The sequence below is a fragment of the Dama dama genome, chromosome 19, assembly GCF_033118175.1.
Source record: "Dama dama isolate Ldn47 chromosome 19, ASM3311817v1, whole genome shotgun sequence".
NCBI classification, from domain to species: Eukaryota; Metazoa; Chordata; class Mammalia; order Artiodactyla; family Cervidae; genus Dama; species Dama dama.
The window spans coordinates 28,007,311-28,029,815 of record NC_083699.1 but is presented as its reverse complement, the minus strand read 5'-3'; the positions used below and the strand labels follow the sequence as shown (position 1 = coordinate 28,029,815).

The following is a 22,505-nucleotide window of genomic DNA, read 5'->3' as shown; positions in this document are numbered from 1 at the left end:
AAACCCGAGTAGCTTAGATTAACCCTCCATTTTCTTAACATTTACTAAATATACTTTTTTAATATTATCAAGTCCAAATCCTGAGGAATTAATGAGAAGGGCAGGGAGAAAAGAGAAGAAGGGCTTGCAAGAACTATGCTTAATAGAAAGCTATGAGGTTTTTTCAGAATCCTATAGGGGTGTAAGCCCATGAATCACAATCTTTATGAATATACAGGTGGTGTTGCTTCATGTTACTCAGGTATCTAGGAAAGAAGGATCATTACCTGACTTATTTCCACCAGACAGAGCTAGTTTTACATGCAAAAGAGGTTCCAAAGTCAGGTTTTTAAGCAGTCCACATTTACACTCCTCAAAAGTCTGACACTGAGAAGGTTATCTCTCAAAAAAACATAATATACCAAAGATTTAATTTTTCAATTCTCACTGAAAAATTTAGGGCCAAGTGGCTGTTAATAGGCAAAACACAAATAGAGCACATTTTTTTTCATCCAAGATGCATCCTTCAAATGAAATCATATGGGACTGAAATTTACAATGCCAGCAGTTTGAAGCAAATGCAATAACACTTTAAAGTAGCATTACAAGATTTATTTTTACATACTTAAAATTCAAAAACTCTTCAGAGAATACTGGAAATGCAAAATGTTTACTTTAGGAGCACTCAACTATGTTTTGGTTCAACACTAAACCATAAAAGAATTCATGAAGCATCCCCAACATGTGGTTCTTAGAGTCTGCTTAGTAAATAGATTTTAAATAATTCAAGTGGTAAAAAAGACAAACAATCTTCAGTTCTCATGATTACATACAGAAACAGTCTCATGGATGATCTAAAACAGCAGATAACCACCGGAGTTTGTATAAAATCACATTGTTTTAGATATTTACTCTGTAGTGTTCATCCAGTAGACTGTTCCTTAATGGTGGAAGTCCCTTATAATAGCCCCATGTGGCTACTGAGCATGTGAAATAAAAACACTATGACTACATTTTATGTTTTATTTAATTTTAATTAGTTTAATTTAAAATTAAATGGTCATACAGGGCTATGGGCTGCTATAATATACAGTGTCTCTAGTGCTTCTAACTCACGACGAAGAATGGAATTAAAGCCAGATTTCTGTGGTGGACATAGTAATAGCCTCTTCAGATGTTCCATGGTAACGTTCCATCCTGTCAAGGAACATTCTGTCAACCTGCTGCTGTGAGGCCTATGAACATAGAGCCACCAGCTGTTAAGATTTCAAAGTTGTCCTTAGTCACTGGAATCACTTTGCCAAGTGGAATACCATTCTTGGGGAAGCACACACATCCAAAGACTGATTTCAAAAGAGGCATACGGGTCTCTCCATGTGATCCACTAATGGTCAATCCTGATAGACGGTCTATTCCCAGTGGTGGCACTGTTCAGTCCACGTTCCCCTCTGCCCCATTCCCAATGCACTCCCCCTCTTTCCCACAAGCGTTCATCTCTAGTAATAATTCTGCCAAGTAAACTCTGTCAGTGCCTGCTTTTGGAGAACCCAACCATCGGCAATCCCTAAGAATCAATACAAATTTTTAGAATAACAGCTAAATAAAAATAATAATAATACCTCTAGTTTACTCTCTCCACTTTTAGTCAAAACAGTTACTTAAAGTCCTTTCCAAAGAAATTAGGCAAGAAAGACAAATCAAAGACATCTGGATCAAAGAGAAAGAAGTAAAAGTGTCTCTGTTACAGATGTGTACTGTGCTGAGTCACTTCAGTCGTGTCTGATTCTTTTCTATCCCATGGATTGTAGCCCTCCAGGCTCCTCTGTCCAAGGGATTTCCCAGGCAAGAATACTGGAGGGGGTTGCCATTTCCTTCTCCAGGGGATCTTCCCAACCCAGGGATCAAGTCCATGTCTCCTGCATTGGAAGGCATGTTCTTTACTGCTGAGCCACCAGGGAAGACCTTGTTGCAGATCATATGATATATCTATATCCATCACTTAAAACTTCTCCAAAAGACTGTTACAATTAATAAAGTTATTCAATAAAGTTATAGAATACAAAATGAATATTGAAAAATCAGTTGTGTTTCTACACACTACCAATAAACTACTGGGAAAAAAATTCCATTTACAAAAGCTTCAAAAAGAAAATAAACACTTAGAAATAAAGATCTATATTCTGAAAGCTATAAGGCACTGATAAAAGGAATGGAAAGAAATATAGAAAGACACAAATCAATAAAAAGTTATCCCACTTTCTTGGATTAGAATAATTAGTATTGCTAAAATATCCACAATACCCAAAGCAATCTACAGATTCAATGCAATCCCTATAAAAATTCTAATGGCATTTTTCACAGAAATAGAAGAAAGAACACTTAAATTTGCATGGTACCACAAATAATCCGAAATAATCAAAGCAATCTTGAATAAAGAAGAGCAATCCTGAGGGATCATATGCTCTGATTTCAAACTATATTACAAAGCCATAGTAATCAACACAGTATGATACTGGCATAAAATTAGATACTTAGATCAATGGGACAGAATAGAGAGTCCAGAAATAAGCACACATCCATAAAGTCAATTTATAACAATGGAGCCAAGAATAACAATGGGGGAAGAGTAGTCTTCCCAATAAGTGGTGCTGGGAAAATTAGATATCCATATACAAAAGAATGAAACTGGACTTCTGCTGTAAGCATCACCCGCAAAAGTTAACTGAAAATTTTAAAAAAGACTTGAACACAGACATGAAAATGTCCAGTTAGAACACATAGCAGGTAAGTATCTTTACAATGGTGTTTGCACTGATTTTTCAGATTTGACACTGAAAGCAAAGGCAATGCAAACAAAAATAAATAAATGGAATTACATCAAATTAAAAAGCCTTGCACAACAAAAGAAATCTGCCAACAGAACAAAAAGGCTATATATTGAATAAGAGAAATATTTAAAAACATATATCTGGTAAGGAGTGAATATTCAAAATATATAAGGAACTCATACAATTCAATAGCAGATAAAGAAAAAAAAGTCTGACTAAAAATGACAGAAGACATCAAGCAACATTTTTCTAAAGAAGACAGATGTGAGGTCAATAGGTATATGGCTAGATGTGCAGCATCACTAATTATTAGGGAAATGTAAATCAAAACCACAAATATGATATCATCTCATACCTGCTAGAATGGCTATTATCAAAAAGAAAAGAAATGTGTTGATGAGGATGTGGAGAAAAGGCAACTTTCATATACTGTTAGTGGAAATGTAAACTGATTTAGCCACTTATATAAGAAACAATATGGAAGCCCCTAAAAAATTAAAAAATATGATGACCATCTGATATAGCAATCTCAATTCTGTATATATATCACAAGGCAACAAAGCAATATTTTGAAAAGAGATTTCTATTCCTATGCTCATTGCAGCAAGATTTACAATAGTCAAATTACAGAAACCACCTAAGTTTCAGTATAAATTGAAAATAAATAGTGTTGAGGGGAAAAAAAGACTGCTATTGTGTTTGTGTTCCCTTAATCACTCAGTATTGAATGCAAAAATAGACTATATTGACTGTTATAATTTCACATATAACATTAGTTATATTAATGATATTTTCTCTAAAAAAGTTTAATTTAGTCAATAGGAAAATCTCTTCATACTATAGTTTATAGATTCTGACCATAGCAGATAAAAAAAACATGAACACTGGCTGGAAAGGGTGAAATTAAGTGTGATGATCAGCATGATATATGATTTCTCAGGTTTACTTCTAATGTTTTACATCTGCTATGCTCAGCTAAGTTCCTTGAAAAGGTGGGTTGTACTCATGATAGTAACAACAATTTGAATCTTTGAGAAAGCTAATATGATGCTTCTATTTTACAATTTAAAGCTATCAAATATAAAGTCTAAAAAAGTTCATAAAGTGACAAGTTGTGAATATATTCCTCTAAAATAATTCACATAAATTAGTGGTTGAAAAATAAAACTCAGGGTCTTTAGTTCTCATTGTTGTTGTTGACTGTCCTACTTTCTTTGGTTAGTTGATTCATTGTTCAGTTTATTTATAATATGCAATTTCCATTTTTATATGTAAGTGTACAAAACTACTCTTAAAACTGGCAACTGCAAACAATTTAATCTAAGTTTGTTCTGAGGTTATATTGATACAGTCTAAACTTATAGGTAAGTTTTATAATTTTACTATCATATTTTATATTTCAACTTCAACATTACCCCGCCCCCAAGCATATGTTGAATGTGTCAGGAAAACAAAGTCAAACTTTGTTCATCATTAAATTTGAATCATAGATCTGATACCACACCAACCTGCAAATATCATTTGTCTAAATTTTATAGTTGATGCCAAATGATACAGTGGAATTTTGATTATGTTAGAAGTTAGATAACCTTGGATTTAAAGGTGATTATGTTAGTCAAATCATTGATTGAGGCCAAGTTTCTCTAAGGATCAGTTTATTTACCTATCAAGTTGGGCCAGTAAAAGCTGTCTTGTTGAAAGACGTTATAAAGAAAAAGTACCAAAAGCATGTAAAACTAATTCTATCACTGTTTTGATTAACTTCTTATATGCACTGTAACAGAAATGTATTTGTAAATTATTTTTTAAAGCAGTGGGCTTTATTATCCTCTTAGAATCCCCAATTTTTGTGAAAACTGATTCTTAAAGCAAACAAAAAAAAACTGATCGTCTCTATTGACAGAATGTGTGTTAATTTAAAATAGCAAGTTCCTAGTACAATAAAAAGTAAAGAACATTCTGAGTAACTAGTACATTACATGGTAGACTAATTTCCTAAGAATAATAATCAATCGAAAATGTCTCTGAAGACTATAATCTTAGACTTTTCAACAAAGAGTTGGAGATTTTCAATTTTTTGGAACCAAGAAATCCATGGAAACATATTATCACTATATTAAATAAAATTTAGATTTTTTAAAGGAGTAGCTTGAATTTAAATAGTCTACTTTTTCAATATGTTGCAAATTAAACTTCCTAAAAATATTCACATTGGTTAATAATGAGCCACTGTTTGAGTGGATCTAAGAATCAAGCTGAACAATATGTCATGTAAACAAGAAGCCTTTAGGACATGTACAAGAACCACCAGTTACAGTAAAATAGTAAGAACACAGACACTTTTATTTTTTGCCAACTAAATGACAAGGCATTCCATGCTGTGAAAATCTAACACTCCGCTTTGACAACCAGGCACATATTTATGTTTTCTGCTATTCTAGTTCAGCATTGTCTCAGCTGATTTAGTGCCAACTCAAGTCAGTCTTTCAACATTTGTCCAGGTAACTGGACCAAGAACATCTGGTGAAGACTTGTCACAAATTACAGTGATATTCTTTATTCTTTGAATGGTTTTGGTCAGCAGAGGTGATGCTGAGCAGAGTAAGTAAACAACGCACAGATCCACTGAATTGTAACACTGGGAATATTAAATAAACTGTGTCGTTTGATACACTTCACTAGAGTGAAATGACTGAAACGATTTTCCTCTCCAGAATTTAAAACAAAAAGAAAAGCAAAATACGATTATAACAAATAGAGAACAGGGCACAGGTATAAAGCTTTAAATCAGGATAGATTTTAGGAATTAAGGTATAAGGAGAATCAAGTCTAAGTCCAGATAAAAGAAGTATCTTGGGTTTCAATTAAGTAGTAGTCCAGAGATTAACCAGGCAGTTATCTCAAGATGATAATAAATTTAAAGTCAACTTTGTAACTTACAGAGTTTTCCGAAGATACATTGTTAAGGGAAATACTATGGAAAGAAAACAGATTTCTAATTCTTAATACTATTTCTAGTCTTTGAGATGTCAGATAATCTTAATACTTAGAAATTGGGATAGGATTTTCTTTTCTTTCAGCATAATGAAAATGGAATACTCCTTAATGATATCAATTTCTCACTTCTCTATTTTAAAGCTCACCCCATAGCTTTTTGATTCCCTCCATTTCAAGCCAAACCTTATGCCCCCAATTAATGATTTTAAGACAAGCACATTTTTTATTATAACTAATCACAGATATTATAATAATAACCAGTTACTGTAAATGTCAGTTCTTATGCCTCATTTATCTGAGTCCGAGATAATGTGATCAAGTTTCTTTTGCCTCAATTTTGAGAATAAAACTGTGCTATTTATACCCTAAAGCCTCTTAGAATTTTAAAAGTATATAGTTTCAAGGAATGAACTTTGCTTGAATTACAGTTTAATGCATTAAAACACTCCTGACAAGTTGGTGGAAGCAGTTATGATAAAGTCAGATAGTTTGAACATTCAATCTTTGAAATATTTAATAAATTATCAAAGGAATTAAGAGATTAGATTAGATTCTGATATCCTAATATCATACATGGAGTTTCAAAGCTGTTTGAATCAATGCAAACTCTGATATTTTGAATAGTAAAAGAGATGTAAGAGAGTTGACAAAAGCATTTAAGGAGGAAAAACTGTATGCAAGTGCTTTTTCTTTAGGAAAAGGAGTTTTAACTAGGTTAATTAAAATTAGGATAAAACCCAGGATCAGAATCATCAGACAATCAATCAGGGACCTAGAGATTATCATACTAAGTGAAGTGAGACAGAAAAAGACTAAAATTATGTGATCTAATTTATTTGAAGAATCTAATAAAAATGATAAAATGAACTTCTTACAAAACAAAACAGACTCACACACCTGGAAATCAAACTTATGGTTACCAAGGGTGAAACATGGGATGAAGTGATAAATAAGGAGATTGGGATTGACATATACCCACTGCTATATGTAAAATAGATAGCTAACGAGGACCTACTATATAGCGAAATGAACTCTACTCAATATTCTGTAATAAACCATATGAGAAGAGAGTCTGAAAAAGAACGGATATATATAATTCACTTTGTTGTACACTTGAAATTAACACAGTTATGTAAATCAATTATACTTCAATAAAAAGTTTAAAAAAAGAATAACTTGTCCACTCAACAAATATTTACTAATAGCCTGTTGAGTACAAAAATTTGATTGAGGATTAGGAATACACATGTTCCCCAGTCCTGACTGGTGTGAGGCAGCAATACAAGATGATGTGAGAGAACAATACGATGGTGCCACAAAATTTAGGTCAATAGCCACAGAGCTCCAACTCAGATGTGGTAGATAAAGGACGCAAAGGTTCTCTGGCTCAGGGGCTCTCAAAATTCAGTTGTATCAGAATTACTAAAAATGTGTTAGAGATAATTGGGACACTTCCTCAGAGTTTCTATTTAATTATGACGTGGAGACGAGAATTTTGCATCCTCTTACAATCTTGTGAGATACGTATTAGTGTAATGCTTTTTATTGTGAAGAGAATAAGACAGAGCAGTTAATTAATATGCCAAATGAAGCTAAAACCTCATTCATATTAAAAAGAATGATGAATCATTTTCTGTATTACAGGGACAAGGATTATTTTAAAACTTTTACTCTCCTCTTATTCTACAATAATCAAGAAATATTTGGATGTGCAACAGGCTCACTGAGCAGAACTATTTTACAAGACGGCCAAGCATTTGTTTGAACAATCAATTTGGATCATACATTGTAGCAAAATGCATCAACATTTTTGTTTTAAAAAAAGTACTTAAACTGATGTAAAATTGTGGCATGCTTCCCAGAAATAAAAGGGAATGAACTCCTAATAAATAAATATCACAGACATTATTTTGAGCAAAAGAATCTGCACACAATAGAATATATACTTCATGTTTCCAATTATATGAATTTCTAAAATTCTGTACCAATCTTGAGACTGGTGGTTAGCTAGGTTTGGTGATGAAGAGTTACTCTGAAGTGACCCAGAGAACTTTTGGAGATGATGGGAATGTTCTTATACTAAATAGGAATGGAAAGTACATGGCTGTATCTTTTTGCCCATTAAGATATTTCTATTTCAATTTATAAAAATTTTATTTGAAAAAATAAAGGGTTATATGGAGCGTGAGAGGATATACAGACAAAACAAAAATAGTAGAATAATTGATTAAACTGGTTGAGATATATGGAAGGTTCATTTTACTATTCTTTTTTTTCCATTTATTTTATTTTATTTTTATTTTTATTAGTTGGAGGCTAATTACTTTACAATATTGTAGTGGTTTTTGCCATACACTGACATGAATCAGCCATGGATTCACATTTACTATTCTTTTTATTTTGTATGTATTAAAAAAAAAAAAAACAGAGAGAGTTCAAAATAGCAGTGTGGGAAGATACCTTCTCTCAGACACACATCAACTGTACAATGACACATGGAATAAATCTCATGAAAAGGGACCGAACACTGGATGTATGAAGCCTCCACAACAAAGTGTAAAGGACAGTTTTAAGATGAGTAGGAAAGGTAGAGATATGATTTCATCAAGGGAAAAAAAAATCATTTCAGAAAACCACAAACACATGGATCTTTAACATGAGAAACAAGGGATCAAGCTCCATATCAACCCTTCCAACCCTGAGATCCTGCAAAGGAGAAATAAACCCACAAAATATCTGGCTTTGAAAACCAATGAGACGTATGTGCAAGAAAGCTACAGAATGCTAGGGAATGAAAAACCTTTTGTTAAAAGGCTTGTACACAGACTAACTTGATCTGAAAATCAGCACAAAACCCATGAATTATAGGTAAAGGGGACCCGCTTCCTAATCTTGAAGTTTATGTTTCGGAGGAGGAAGCTAGCTGGGATGCTGTTCCCTGGGGACTGAGATACTGATGGAGACCATTTTGTGATCCCAGACTACTTTGGTAATGTCAGCATTGAAGAGCAGTATTTTGGAATTCTCTCCATAAACTGTTAGAGACAGTGGGCATGGACCCACTGAGAGTCCTTTCTCTTCCAGCACCTAAGTCAGACCTCAGAAAAAAATCTAAGGAAGAGTCCTGCTCACCAGTGTCCCACAGAAGCCACAAGACCCTCATCTATTGCAAAGGCAAATCCCACATGACAGCATACTGTAGCAGCCACCACTGGGCTCCACCAGAGGAGGAAGATGCAGAGTCCACATAGGTGGCACTCCTTGATATCTGGCTCTGGAGTCCAGGCAGGATTGTATGTCTGAGCCTCACAGGATATCTCCTAAATAAGATTACTCCTTTAAGACTGGGAGAGATAGTTAACCTAATATATAAAATTAGAGAATTAGACAAATTAAGGGAAAAGAGGACTATGTTCAAATTGAAAGAACAAAACAAAATCTCAGAAAAAAACTAAAAACAACAGAGTTAAGCAACCTGCTGATAATGATTTAAAAGTAATGGTCAAGAATGATGCTTCACTGAATGTGGAAAAACAATGGATGAACAGAATGAAAGCTTCAACAAGGAGACAGAGAATATAAGAATGTATCAAGAGAAGTTATAACAGAGCAGAAGAATTTACTAGAGGGATTAAACACCAGAGAGAAGGACAGATCACTCAGCTGGAAGATAAAACAATAGAACTCAGAGCTGCAAAATTAAAGAAGAATTTTAAAAAAAAAGAAAATAGGGACTTTTGAAACAACAATGATGAGGATAATATTTATATTATTATAGGGGTCCCAGGAAGAAAAGTGAGAGAAAAAGCCAGAAAAATTATTTAGGGAAATAGTGGCTGAAAATTCTCTAATCCAGGGAAGAAAACAGACATCAGGTCCAGAAAGCCCAGAGAGTTCCGAATAGCATGAACCAAAAAAGATACATATGAAGATACAATTAAAATTGTAAAAGTTAAGGATAAAGAGAAATTTCTAAAAGCAGCAAGAGAACACAACTTGATATATACAAGGGAAATCCCATAAGAATATCTGTAGATTTTTCAGTAAGAACCTTACATGCCAGAAGGAAGTGGTATGCTATATCCATTGTGCAGAAAGGGATAAAACCTACAACCCAAAATTCTCTATCCAGCAAAGTTAACATTCAGAATTGAAGGAGAGGTCAAGGCTGTACCAGCTAAGCAAAAACTAAAGGATTTCATCTACACTACACTGGTCCTGCAAGAAATATTAAAGGGATTTCTTTAAGCTGAAAAGAAACGGCATTAGTTAATATGAAAATTTATGAAAGAAAAAAAAAAACCTTATTGGAAAAGGTAAATATATAGCAAAGTTCATAAAATAATTGCTAATAAGGCATATATAAGAATTATAAGAAAAAAGTAGTAAAATTAGCTAAAATTACAATAATTAAAGGACACATAAAATAAAGATGTAAAACATATCATCAAAAATATAAAATGTGTATGTGCTGGGGAAGTAGAAAGACTAAGTTTTGAAATGTGTTTAAATTTAAGTTGCTACCAACTTAAAACAAGCAACTCACAAGAATGTTATATGTGAACTTCACAGTAACCCAAGGGGGGCAAAAAATTATTGCAAGTATACAAAGGAAAATGAGAAATAAATCTAAATATAACACTAAAGAAAACATCCAATACACATGGAAAGAAAGAAAAAGAAAAAAGATAACAAAATCACAATAAATATATGTGTGTGTGTGCGCTTAGTCATGTCTGACTCTTTGTGACCCCATGGACTATAGCCTGCCAGGCTCCTCTCTCCATGGGGATTTTCCAGGCAAGAATATGGGAGAGAGTTGCCATGTCCTATTCCAGGGGATCTTCCCATACCAGGGATCAAACCCAGGTTTCCCACATTGAAGGCAGATTCTTTACTGTCTGAGCCATGAGGAGAGTCTAATAATACTAGAATGGGTAGCCTATCCCTTTCCCAAGGGATCTTCCTGACCCAGGAATTGACCTAGGGTTTCCTGCATTGCTGGTGGATTCTTCACCAGTTGAGCTACCAGGGAAGCCTCAATGTACATACCCATCAGTAATTACTTAAAATGCAAACAAACTAAAGGAACTAATCAAAAGATGGAGTGGGAGAATGGATGAAAAACAGGGCCCATCTATTTGCTGCCAACAAGAGACTCACTTTAGAAGAAAGGACACACCCAGACAGAAAGTGAAGGAATGGAAAAAATATATTTCATGCACATAGAAGTGAAAAGAAAACTGCAGTAGCTATTCTCATATCAGACAAAAATAGCTTTTAAAACAAAGACTGTAAGAAATGACATAGAAGAGCATCACATGATGATAAAAAGGTAAATCCAGCAGGAAAATACATAAACCCAACAGAAGAGCAACATTCAGAAAACTAAGATAGTGACATCTGGTCCCATCACTTCATGGCAGATAGATGGGGAAACAATGGAAACAGTGACAGGACTTTATTTTGGGGGGGGGCTCCAAAATCATTGCAGATGGTGACTGCGGCCATGAAATTAAAAGATGCTTGCTCCTTGGAAGAAAAGCTATGACCAATATAGACAGCATATTAAAAAGCAAAGACATTACTTCACCAACAAAGGTCTGTAGTCAAAGCTAGCATTTTTCCAGTAGTGATGTATGGATGTGAGAGTTGGACTGTAAAGAAAGCTGAGCACCAAAGAATTGATACCTTTGAACTGTGGTGTTGGAGAAGACTCTTGAGAGTCCCTTGGACAGCAAGTAGATCCAACCAGCCCATCCTAAAGGAAATCAGTCCTGAATATTCATTGGTGGGACTGATGCTAAAGCTGAAACTCCAGTACTTTGGCCACCTGATGTGAAGAACTGACTCATTGGAAAAGACCCTGATACTCTGAAAGATTGAAGGTGGGAAGAGAATGTAATGACAGAGGATGAGATGGTTGGATGGCATCACCAACTCAATGTACATGCATTTGAGTAAACTCCAGGAGTTGGTGATGGATAGGGAAGCCTGGCATGCTGCAGTCCGTGGGGTCGCAAAGAGTCGGACACTACTGAGCAAATGAACTGAACTGAACAGAAGAGCACCAAGATATTAAAAACAAGTATTAATGGTCTTAAAGGGAGAATTTGAAAGCAAAACAATAATAGTAGGGGACTTTAACCCCCTAGTTACCTCAATGAATATATCATCTAGACGGAAAAAAAAAAAATCAATCCTAAAACATTAAATTTAAATAATACATTAGATAAGATGAACTTAATAGATATAGAGTATTCCATCCAAAAGCAAAAGAATATACATTCTTCTTAAGTACACATGGAACGTTTTCTAGGGTAGATCACAAGTTAGGTGACAAACTGCATTTCAATAAATCGAAGAAAAACTTTCTCCAACTGTCATGGTATAAAACTATAAATCAATCAACAAGGAAAAAAGAAAAAGAAAACCACAAAAATGTGGAGATTAAAAATATGTTACTGAACAACTAAGGGATCTTTGAAGAAAGCAAAAAAAAAAAAAATATCTAGAAGCAAAAGAATACAGAAATACAACATATCAAAACCTATGGAATTCAACAAAAAATTGTTCTAAAAGGGAAGCTCATAATAATTCAGGCTTCCATCAAGAAACAACTACAAAAATACCAAATAAACAATCTAACTTTACACCTAAAGGAACTAGGAAAAAAATAAGAATAAATGAAGCCCACAATTAGTGGAAAGAAGAGAATAATAAAGATCAGACCAAAGTAATACAAAGAGAGACAAAAAGTAAAGTGGGAAAGATCAATGAAACTAAGAGCTGGTGATTGGAAAAGATAAAATCTACAAATCTTTAGCTAGACTAACCAAAAAAAAAGAAGAAGAAGAAAAAAGAAAAGAAAGAGGATACAAATAAATAAAATAAAAAATGAAAGAGAAGTTACAAATGTAACCACATAAATTTGAAGGATAAAATGATACTACTACCAATAATTAAATGCCAACAGTTTGACAGCCATGGATAAATTCCTAGAAGCATGAAATCTTCTAAGACTGAATAATAAAGAAACAGGAAATCTGAACAGAAATTACCAACAAGGAGATTGAAACACAAATTAGAAAGTCTCACAAGAAACAAAAGCTGAGGACCAGAGAGATGGCTTCATTGGCAAACTCTACAAAACACTCAAAGGAGATTTAATATTTTTATTTTCTCAACATTAACACAAAATATTCAAAGATGACTTACTTTTCTTCCAAAAATTGAGGAGAAGAAAACATTCCAAAGCATTTGACAAAGCCAATATTTCCCTAATGCTAAAAAAAGACAAGGACACCACAAAAAATGAAACATGCTTGCCACTATCACTAATATCTATAGATGCAAAAATCTTCAACAAATTATTAGCAAATCAAATCCAACAAAACATTAGAAAATTGTACATCTTGATCAAGTGGGACTTATTCCAGGGAAGCAAGGGTGATTCAACATCTACAAAAAACCCATGTAATACATATCATTAACAAAATGAAGAATCAGAATTATATGATCATCTCAACAGATGCAGAAAAAGCATTTGACAAAATACAACCCTCTTTTAACTGCCAATAAAGTGGGTATAGAGAGAATATACCTCAAATAGTAAAGGCCATGTGTGACAAATACACAGCTAATAACATAGTCAGTGATGAAAAATTAACAGTTTTTCCCATAAAATCAGAAACAGGGATGCCCACTCTTGCCACTTTTATTCAACATAGTAATGAAAGTACTAGCTACAGCAATTAAGCAAGGAAAGAAATAAAATTATCTCAAATCTGAACAGGGAAAAAAACTCTTATAATGAAATATAATGTCATCTGCAGATGACATTGTATTATACAAAGAAAATCCTAAATACTCTAAGAAAAAGATGTGAGAATTAAAAAATAAATTCATTAAAGCTACTTTACAAAATCAATATGCAGAAAGCTGTGACATTTCTATACATTAATAATAAACTATCAGAAACAGAAGTTAAGAAAACAATCTCATTTATAATTCAGTTCAGTTCAGACGCTCAGTTGTGTCCAGCTCTTTGCAACCCCACGGACCACAGCATTCCAGGCCTCCCTGTCCATCTCCAACTCCCAGAGCTTACTCAAACTCATGTCCATCGAGTCAGTGATGCCATCTAACCATTTCATCATCTGTCGTCCCCTTCCCCTCTGGCCTTCAATCTTTCCCAGCATCAGGGTCTTTTCAAATGACTCAGCTCTTAGCATCAGGTGGCCAAAGTATTGGAGTTTCAGCTTCAGCATCAGTCCTTCCAATGAATATTCAGGACTGATTTCCTTTAGGATGGGCTGGTTGGATCTCCTTGAAGTCCAAGGGACTCTCAAGAGTCTTCTCCAACACCACAGTTCAAAAGCATCAATTCTTTGGTGCTCAGCTTTCTTTATAGTCCAACTCTCACATCCATACATGACTACTGGAAAAATCATAGCTTTGACTAGATGGACTTTGTTGGCAAAGTAATGTCTCTGCTTTTTAATATGCTGTCTAGATTGGTCATAGCTTTTCTTTTAAGGAGCAAACGTCTTTTAATTTCATTGCTGCAGTCACCATCTTCAGTGATTTTGGAGCCCAAAATAATAAAATCACTCACTGTTTCCATTGTTTCCCCATCTATTTGCCATGAAGTGATGGGAACAGATGCCATGAAGTTGGTTTTCTGAATGATGAGTTTTAAGCCAACTTTTTCACTCTCTTCTTTCACTTTCACCAAAAGGCTCTTTAATTCTTCTTCCCTTTCTGTCATAAGGGTAGTGTCATCTGCATATCTGAGGTTATTGACATTTCTCCATGCACTCTTGATTGCAGCTTGTGCCCCATGTTTGCATGATGTACTCTGCATATAGTTTAAATAGTGGTGTAACAATATACAGCCTTGATGTACTCCTTTCCCAGTTTGGAACCATTTACAATTACAATTTACATCAGAATAATACTTAGGGAATAAATTTATCCAAGTATGTGAAGGATTTGTACACTGAAAACTATAAGACATTGATGAAATAATAAGACATAAATTGATGAAAAAATATTCTGTGCTCATAGATTGGAAAAATTAATATTGTTAAGATGCCCATACTATGCAAAGCAATCTGCATATTCAGTGCAATTTATATCAAAATTCCAGTGGCATATTTCACAGAAATAGAGCAAAGAATTCAAAAATTTATATGAAAACATACACACAAATAACCAATCAAAACAGTATGATACTGACACAAAACCACACACAGAGGTCAATGGAACAGAACTGAGATCTCAAAACTAAACCCATACATATATGTACAATCAATTTACAACAAAGGATCAAAGAACAAACAATGGGTTAAGTATAGTTTCTGTGACAAATGGTGTGGGGAAAACTGAACACTCACCAGCAGAAGAATCTTACACCATATATAAAAATTAACTCAAAATGCATTAAGAACTTGAATATAAAACCCAAACCATAAAATTCCTTAGAGAAAATATTGGCAGTAACCTCACTAACCTCAGTCATATTATTATTATTATGTCTTTTGTTGATCTGCTCCAAAAGCAAAGGAACCAAAAATAAAAATAAACAAAAGGGACCATGTTGAACTAAAAAGATACTGGACATAAAAGAAACCATCATCAAAATGAAAAGACAACCCACTGAATGGAGATTTTTGCAAATCATGTAACTGATAAGGGGTTAATATCCAAAATATATAAATGACCCATGCGACACAATACAGAAAACAAACAACTAAAGTAAAAAATAGGCAGAGGGTCTAAATATTTGCATACTTTATTTGCCACATTTTTTTGAGTTGAAGTTATTTCAAATTAAAAATTATTTTAAAAAAATCATGCTAGATTTCTCAAGACAATGGCCAGCACTTTGCTAGAGATGACTGAATTCTACACGTATTAAATGACCTAAGTCAAAAATATGTAAATAGTAACTGCTGCCAATGAGGCAATTTACCAGCTTAAGCAAAGTGTTCATCCAGCATCTGCTTTTCAGTAGCATTGCAGAACACTGCTTTGCAGCAGTTAGCTGCTACATGCAACCTCCTGAAACTGAGGCATTACAACCCAAGGCAATCAGAACATTTGCAAATGAGAGGGCTTAACTGACGTTTTTGGTGAGGTGTGAGAATTGTAGATGGATACCTATTAATTTTAACTTGAAAATTGCAATAATGAGAGTGAACTATAAAAACTACAGAACAACGAGTTCCCAGAGAAAATTCTTGCATGGATAATTAAAGGGGTGTTTTAGTAGACAAAGTAGGACTTAATAAACCCAACAAAATTCATAAAATTCTAACTCATATTTGACTTAATTTGCTTCCTTCTTGGAGAAAGTTATTAATTGATTTGTGAGGTTAATTATATACAAAGGGAAGTGAGACTTAAGAAAGATGTTTTTAGTCTTTTGTTATATCTTGTGAAAAACAAAGAAAAATATTGATGGGACACTTGGATAATGACATGAATTTTTTGTCAGCTTCATTCCTGACTGAAGTATCACTATTAATGGGTTAGTATCACCCTGGAAGGAGGTTCAAAGAGCATTTCCTCTGCCAAGCAGCTTGTATATACAGAATATTTGTCAATGACCCATTAGACAGAAGTTCAATGATGCAGTGAGCACCTGCCAAAATCACATTAGTTTCTCTTTGCCACATGAACCCCACTGTAATGAACACAGCTTGCTGGGAAAGAAAAGGATGTTCGATGCAAAATAGCCATGTCTATGCTGCCAAGGGGCTGGACAAACAAATGAGATCCCTTCTTTTAGGGAGCCAGACAGTTTGATCATGTCAACTCTAGTCCTATCCAGCATAATTTCCCATAGCTTCAGGGCTTCCCTGATAGCTCAGTTTGTAAAGAATCTGCCTGCAACGCAGGAGACCCCAGTTTGATTCCTGGGTTGGGAAGATCCCCTGGAGAAGGGATAGGCTACCCACTCCAGTATTCTTGGAGTGGCTCAGTTGGTAAAGAATTCACCTGCTATGTGGGAGACCTGGGTTCAATCCCTGTGTTGGAAAGATCCTCTGAAGAAAGGAAAGGCTACCCACTCCAGTATTCTGGCCTGGAGAATACCATGAACAAAGAATCAAACACAACTTAGCAACTTTCACTTTCATTTTTCACAAACACCTAACTCGAGCATGTGTACCCCTAGACTCTGGGCTTCAAGTTATGACAACAAGTCCAAAGTCATAGACATTTCATGCTTCTAGGTAGATGCATGTGTTTTCTACCTACATGGAGTACTTGTCTCACATGGTGTTAATTTATCTTATCAGTACATCAATAACACTTAAAATGTTTTCTCTCTGTTTATAATACTGTAAGTTATTGAGACAAAAATCTATTATAGACCTTTTCAAGTTTTATTCTGAGGCAGTTGATAATTTTGAGAGGATAAAATATTCATTTTTTGAAATATGAAGTGGTAAGAATTCTCCAACTTTAATTTTTTTAAATTACTTTAGGTAACATGTACTTATAAATTACAGCCTTATAATGCTTACAAGAATAATAAGGATTAATAGAAAACTTACCAATACTTGGATAACCGGGTGTAGAAGGGTCTCCTCCTGGATTCAGTGACACCATGAAGGTATTATAGCTAAGATTTGCAGTCTTTGGTAAATCACAAGGATCAATATATAGAAGAACACCTCCAAATCCAGTCTTTTCCAATAAGGAAAGCTGAAAGAGGAGAACAAATTGTTAAAAATGTTTTCATATGCATTATTAGTTCATATACTGCCGCTTTATAAAGTCACTACAATTAGATGACTCTCTTTACTGCTTTTATTTTCTTGTAAAGTAAGCACATTTCAGATATCCTCATTACCAAATCTTAGAGTTATCCTACTGGCTTCTTCCTTTTTCCTCTATTCAACAATATTCAAGCTGCATTCCTATAATATTTATATTTTATTCCAATGTCTGTATTTAGAATTTCTTCCCTTTTCAGTTGTCCACATATATCTAGAAGTTTTCGCTTCTGCGAGGGCAACAAAAGATCTACCACAGACAGAGTTCCATTGCAAAAGGAGAACTGTTCTGACCACTATCATGTCCTTTCTAAGAGCAGAAGACACCTACAGGACCTTGATATATTTCCTCTAGGACTGAGCCTGTCACCCCAGTTGCTAAAATGTTGAAATACTTTCACACTGGCAAACAGCCACTGCCCTGATGCTCCTGAGAGCTCCCACTGTACTAGTCCTTCTGGTCTTTGCCCTGAATGTTCCAGCTAGACGTCTAAGACAGAGCAACTAATGGGCATATACATAACCAAATGAGGGGCCTTCTTCTGATTGGACAGGTTCTGTCTCTGTCATTAAATACTTTGAAAATAGCCCGATTATTTCATATGAACATATTTCACTCAAAGGTTCCTCTCTGTTCTTCTTTACTAATAGAGAAGTAAGAATAGGCAGATGAACTTGTCATTCCAGGTTCTCTTGTTTTAACTTGTTAAACTATATTTTTAGGGCAAAGAACTTATTAATCTTTGCATGACTACCATGATTTGCACAGTAATGATCATGATTCGCTAGACCTGTTCCTTTCCCACTAAGAAGGAAAAGTAATTAGGGGGCACTAGGGAATAGTGGAGATTATGACGAAGTCACATTGAGCATAGACAGCAGCTGTTCACTGTGTGACTCTCACTAACACCTATATTTCACTTCCCAGTTGCTGCTTCTGTTGTTTATTGAGTTTTACAGTGGACTAAGCAAGGCTTCCCAGGTGACTCAGTAGTAAAAGAAAAAAAAAATCTTTCTGCCAATGCAGGAGACAGACATTGGAGATGTGGGTTCGATCCATGGGTCAGGAATATTCCCTGGAGAAGGGAATGGCAACCAGTATTCTTGCTTGCAAAACCTCATGGATAAAGGAGCCTGGTAGGTTATAGTCCATGGGGTTGCAAAGAATCAGACATGACTGAATATGCATGCAAGCAAGGCATCAATTGTGTCTCAAACTGGACTACACCAGAAGGGTAGGAATCATGCTTATTTTTTGTATCTTTTGTCTGTACATTTTGTATATAGCAGGCACATAGGAGGCATTTAAGACATTAAATAAAAGAACAAATGACACATGCTGATATGGCACAACAACCACTTAGAGCAAAGCAAGCTCTGAGAAAAGATTTGGGATGTACTTCAATTAGAAAAATAAAACATGTGAATATAATTATAACTACATACAGGAAATAACATGTAGAAAAATAAATGATGCTTGATGTAAATATTCTACATTAATTGCATCTTTCCAACTCCTTTAAAAACATTCTGTATTTTTCCATTTAAAAAAAAAAAATGATGAACAAGAATGAATTTTTATAATAAGGATAAAAACCTAACACTGAGAACCAAAGCTAAGTATAGTTGACACACGTGTATACTTTCTATAAGAAACTAATCTGATCACACTTCTATTTTTACCCACCAATGTTTTACTGAAGATGGGTAAAGGATTAAGGGGGAGATGAAGAATGAGAGACAGGACAAAAGAAAAAATGCATGTGAATAAGAGGGCCACTCCAAGCCAGGCTTCAGCAATACATGAACTGAGAACTTCCAGATGTTCAAGCTGGATTTAGAAAAGGCAGAGGAACCAGAAATCAAATTGCCAACATCCGCTGGATCATTGAAAAAGCAAGAGAGTTCCAGAAAAACATCTATGTCGGCTTTATTGACTATGCCAAAGCCTTCGACTATGTGGATCACAACAAACTGTGGAAAATTCTGAAGGAGATGGGAATACCAGACCACCTGACCTGCCTCTTGAGAAACCTGTATGCAGGTCAGGAAGCAACAGTTAGAACTGGACATGGAACAACAGACTGGTTCCAAATAGAAAAAGTAGTATGTCAGGGCTGTATATTGTCACCCTGCTTATTTAACTTATATGCAGAGTGCATCATGAGAAAAGCTGGGCTGGAAGAAGCACAAGCTGGAATCAAGATTGCCGGGAGAAATATCAATAACCTCAGATATGCAGATAACACCACCCTTATGGCAGAAAGTGAAGAATTAAAGAGTCTCTTGATGAAAGTGAAAGAGGAGAATGAAAAAGTTGGCTTAAAGCTCAACATTCAGAAAACTAAGATCATGGCATCTGGTCCCATCACCTTATGGGAAATAGATGGGGAGCTAGGGAGATAGTGGAAACAGTGTCAGACTTTATTTTTTTGGGCTCCAAAATCACTGAAGATGGTGATTGCAGCCATGAAATTAAAAGACACTTACTCCTTGGAAGGAAAGTTATGACCAGCCTAGATAGCATATTAAAAAGCAGAGACATTACTTTGCCAACAAAGGTCTATCTGGTCAAGGCTATGGTTTCTCCAGTGGGCATGTATGGATGTGAGAGTTGGACTGTGAAGAAAGCTGAGTGCCGAACAATTGATGCTTTTGAACTGTAGTGTTGGAGAAGACTCTTGAGAGTCCCTTGGAGTGCAAGGAGATCCAACCAGTCCATCCTAAAGGAGATCAGTCCTGGGTGTTCATTGGAAGGACTGATGCTGAAACTGAAACTCCAATACTTTGGCCACCTCATGCGAAGAGCTGACTCATTGAAAAAGACCCTGATGCTGGGAGGGATTGGGGGCAGAAGGAGAAGGGCACGACAAGGATGAGATGGCTGGATGGCATCACTGACTCGATGGGCATGAGTCTGAGTAAACTCCGGGAGTTTGTGATGAACAGGGAGGCCTGGCGTGCTGCAATTCATGGGGTTGCAAATATTCGGACATGACTGAGCAACTGGACTGAACTGAACTGAACTGAAGAGGGCCAGATATAACACTGACTCTTCAAATGCTCAGATTGAAGTCCTTAGGGAAGGCTTCTAATGTTTAGATGCTAAAACTACTATTCTCAAAAAGAATAGTCAATGAAATGATTTTGAATGTTCTCCTTACTACAGGAGAAAATATCAAGAAAAAAAAATGAATATCTCTAGAAAGCAATTTTTTAAAATATTAGAAATTACTTATTTTATTACCAAACCAAATTGTGACCATTAGTGAGAAAGAGATGCACATCAACAAAACAAACAAAAAAAAAAACAGTAAAAAGCAATTCCATTATCTTACGTGTCAAGTGGCAGCAAATATTAACATGCTGATGTTTCTAGATACCTTTATTAGCGCTTATGCACTTTCATACATATATTTACAAAATACCTATGAAAAACATTATTTTGCAATATTTCTTTTTCACTTAGTATATACTAAACATATGTCCATGTTGATAAGTACACTTAAGTATCACTTTAATAGATATATACTATATATGAGTGATATAAGTAATTCATATAAAATGTCCATCAAATATTAGTAACCAACTCCTGATTGTTGATCAAATTATTTCAAAAAATGATATTACAAACTTCCTTATAGCTGTATCATTGCACAAATACCTGTTTTAATGAAATATATTTTCACATGTAGATTTTTGAGGTCAAGGTACTACTGTTTTTTACGATTTTTAAAATAAAATAGTTTCCTTCCAGAAAAGCTATTAAAAGTTATTTTCTTACCAACAGTATATATGAACATTCGTTGCCTATCATTATCACCAATACTGAATATAATTACTTTTCCAAAGATATTTGTCAATGTGGCCAAATTTTAGTTCTCCAAAAAATTTTCATTATTAATGAAGTTAAATGGATATTTGTTTGTGATTTTGGTCCACATTATCTTTCCTCCTGAAAAATTAACCTGCTTGTGAAAAACTATTTTTACAATTCCTAGGCCATTTATCCATCCATAAATACCTAATGAGTGTCATTGTCATACAGGTAATTGGGATCATTGGATTATGGAGGTTAAGGAGGACAATGTCTTTGCTTTTAGGAAGCTGAGTTTACCAGTGGAATGATGGATAGTTTTCACTTTGAGTTGTTGCTGTTGAGTCACTGAGTTGTGTCCACGTCTTTGTGACCCCACAGACTACAGCATGCCAGGCATCTCTGTCCTCCACTATCTCCCAGAGTTTGCTCCAGTTCCTGTCCATTGAGTCTAAGATGCCATCAACCATCTCATTCTCTGTCGCCCCCTTCCCCTCCTGCCTTCAATCCTTCCCAGCATCAGGTCTTTTCTAATGAGCCAGCTCTCGCATCAGATGGCCAAAGGATTGGAGCTTCAACTTCAGCATCAGTCCGTCCAGTGAATATTCAGGACTGATTTCCTTTAGGATTGACTGGTTTGATCTCCTTGCTGTCCAGGGACTCTCAAGAGTCTTCTCTAGGACCAAAATTTGAGAGCATCAGTTCTTTGGCACTCAGCCTTCTTTATGTTGCAACTCTCACATCTGTCCATGACTACTGGATAAAACAATAGCTTTGACATAATGGACCTTTGTTGACAGAGTAATGTCTCTGCTTTTCAATACACAGTCCAGGTTTGTATAGGTTTCCTTCCAAGGAGCAAGTGTCTTTTAATTTCTTGGCTGCAGTCACCATCTGCAGTGATTTTGGAGCCCAAGAAAATAAAGTCTGCCTCTGTTTCCATTGTTACCCCATCTATTTGCCATGAAGTGATTGGTCCAGATGCCATGATCTTAATTATTTGAATGTTGAGTTTTAAGCCAGCTTTTTCACTGTCCTCTCACGTTCATCAAGAGACTCTTTAGGTTCTCTTCACTTTCTGTCGTTAGAATGGTATCA

At 35.1% G+C, this 22,505-nt stretch overlaps 1 protein-coding gene across 11 annotated transcripts in view; it reads right to left on the bottom strand.

Moving 5' to 3' along the window:
- Positions 1-22,505, bottom strand: part of NAALADL2 (N-acetylated alpha-linked acidic dipeptidase like 2) — a 1,498,179-nt gene that overhangs the window by 572,598 nt on the left and 903,076 nt on the right. For all 11 annotated transcript variants that reach the window (XM_061168361.1, XM_061168362.1, XM_061168363.1 and 8 more), the window contains one exon: positions 17,369-17,519. In XM_061168361.1, coding sequence (XP_061024344.1) covers positions 17,369-17,519 — 151 coding nt within the window. The remainder of the gene's footprint in view (positions 1-17,368; positions 17,520-22,505) is intronic.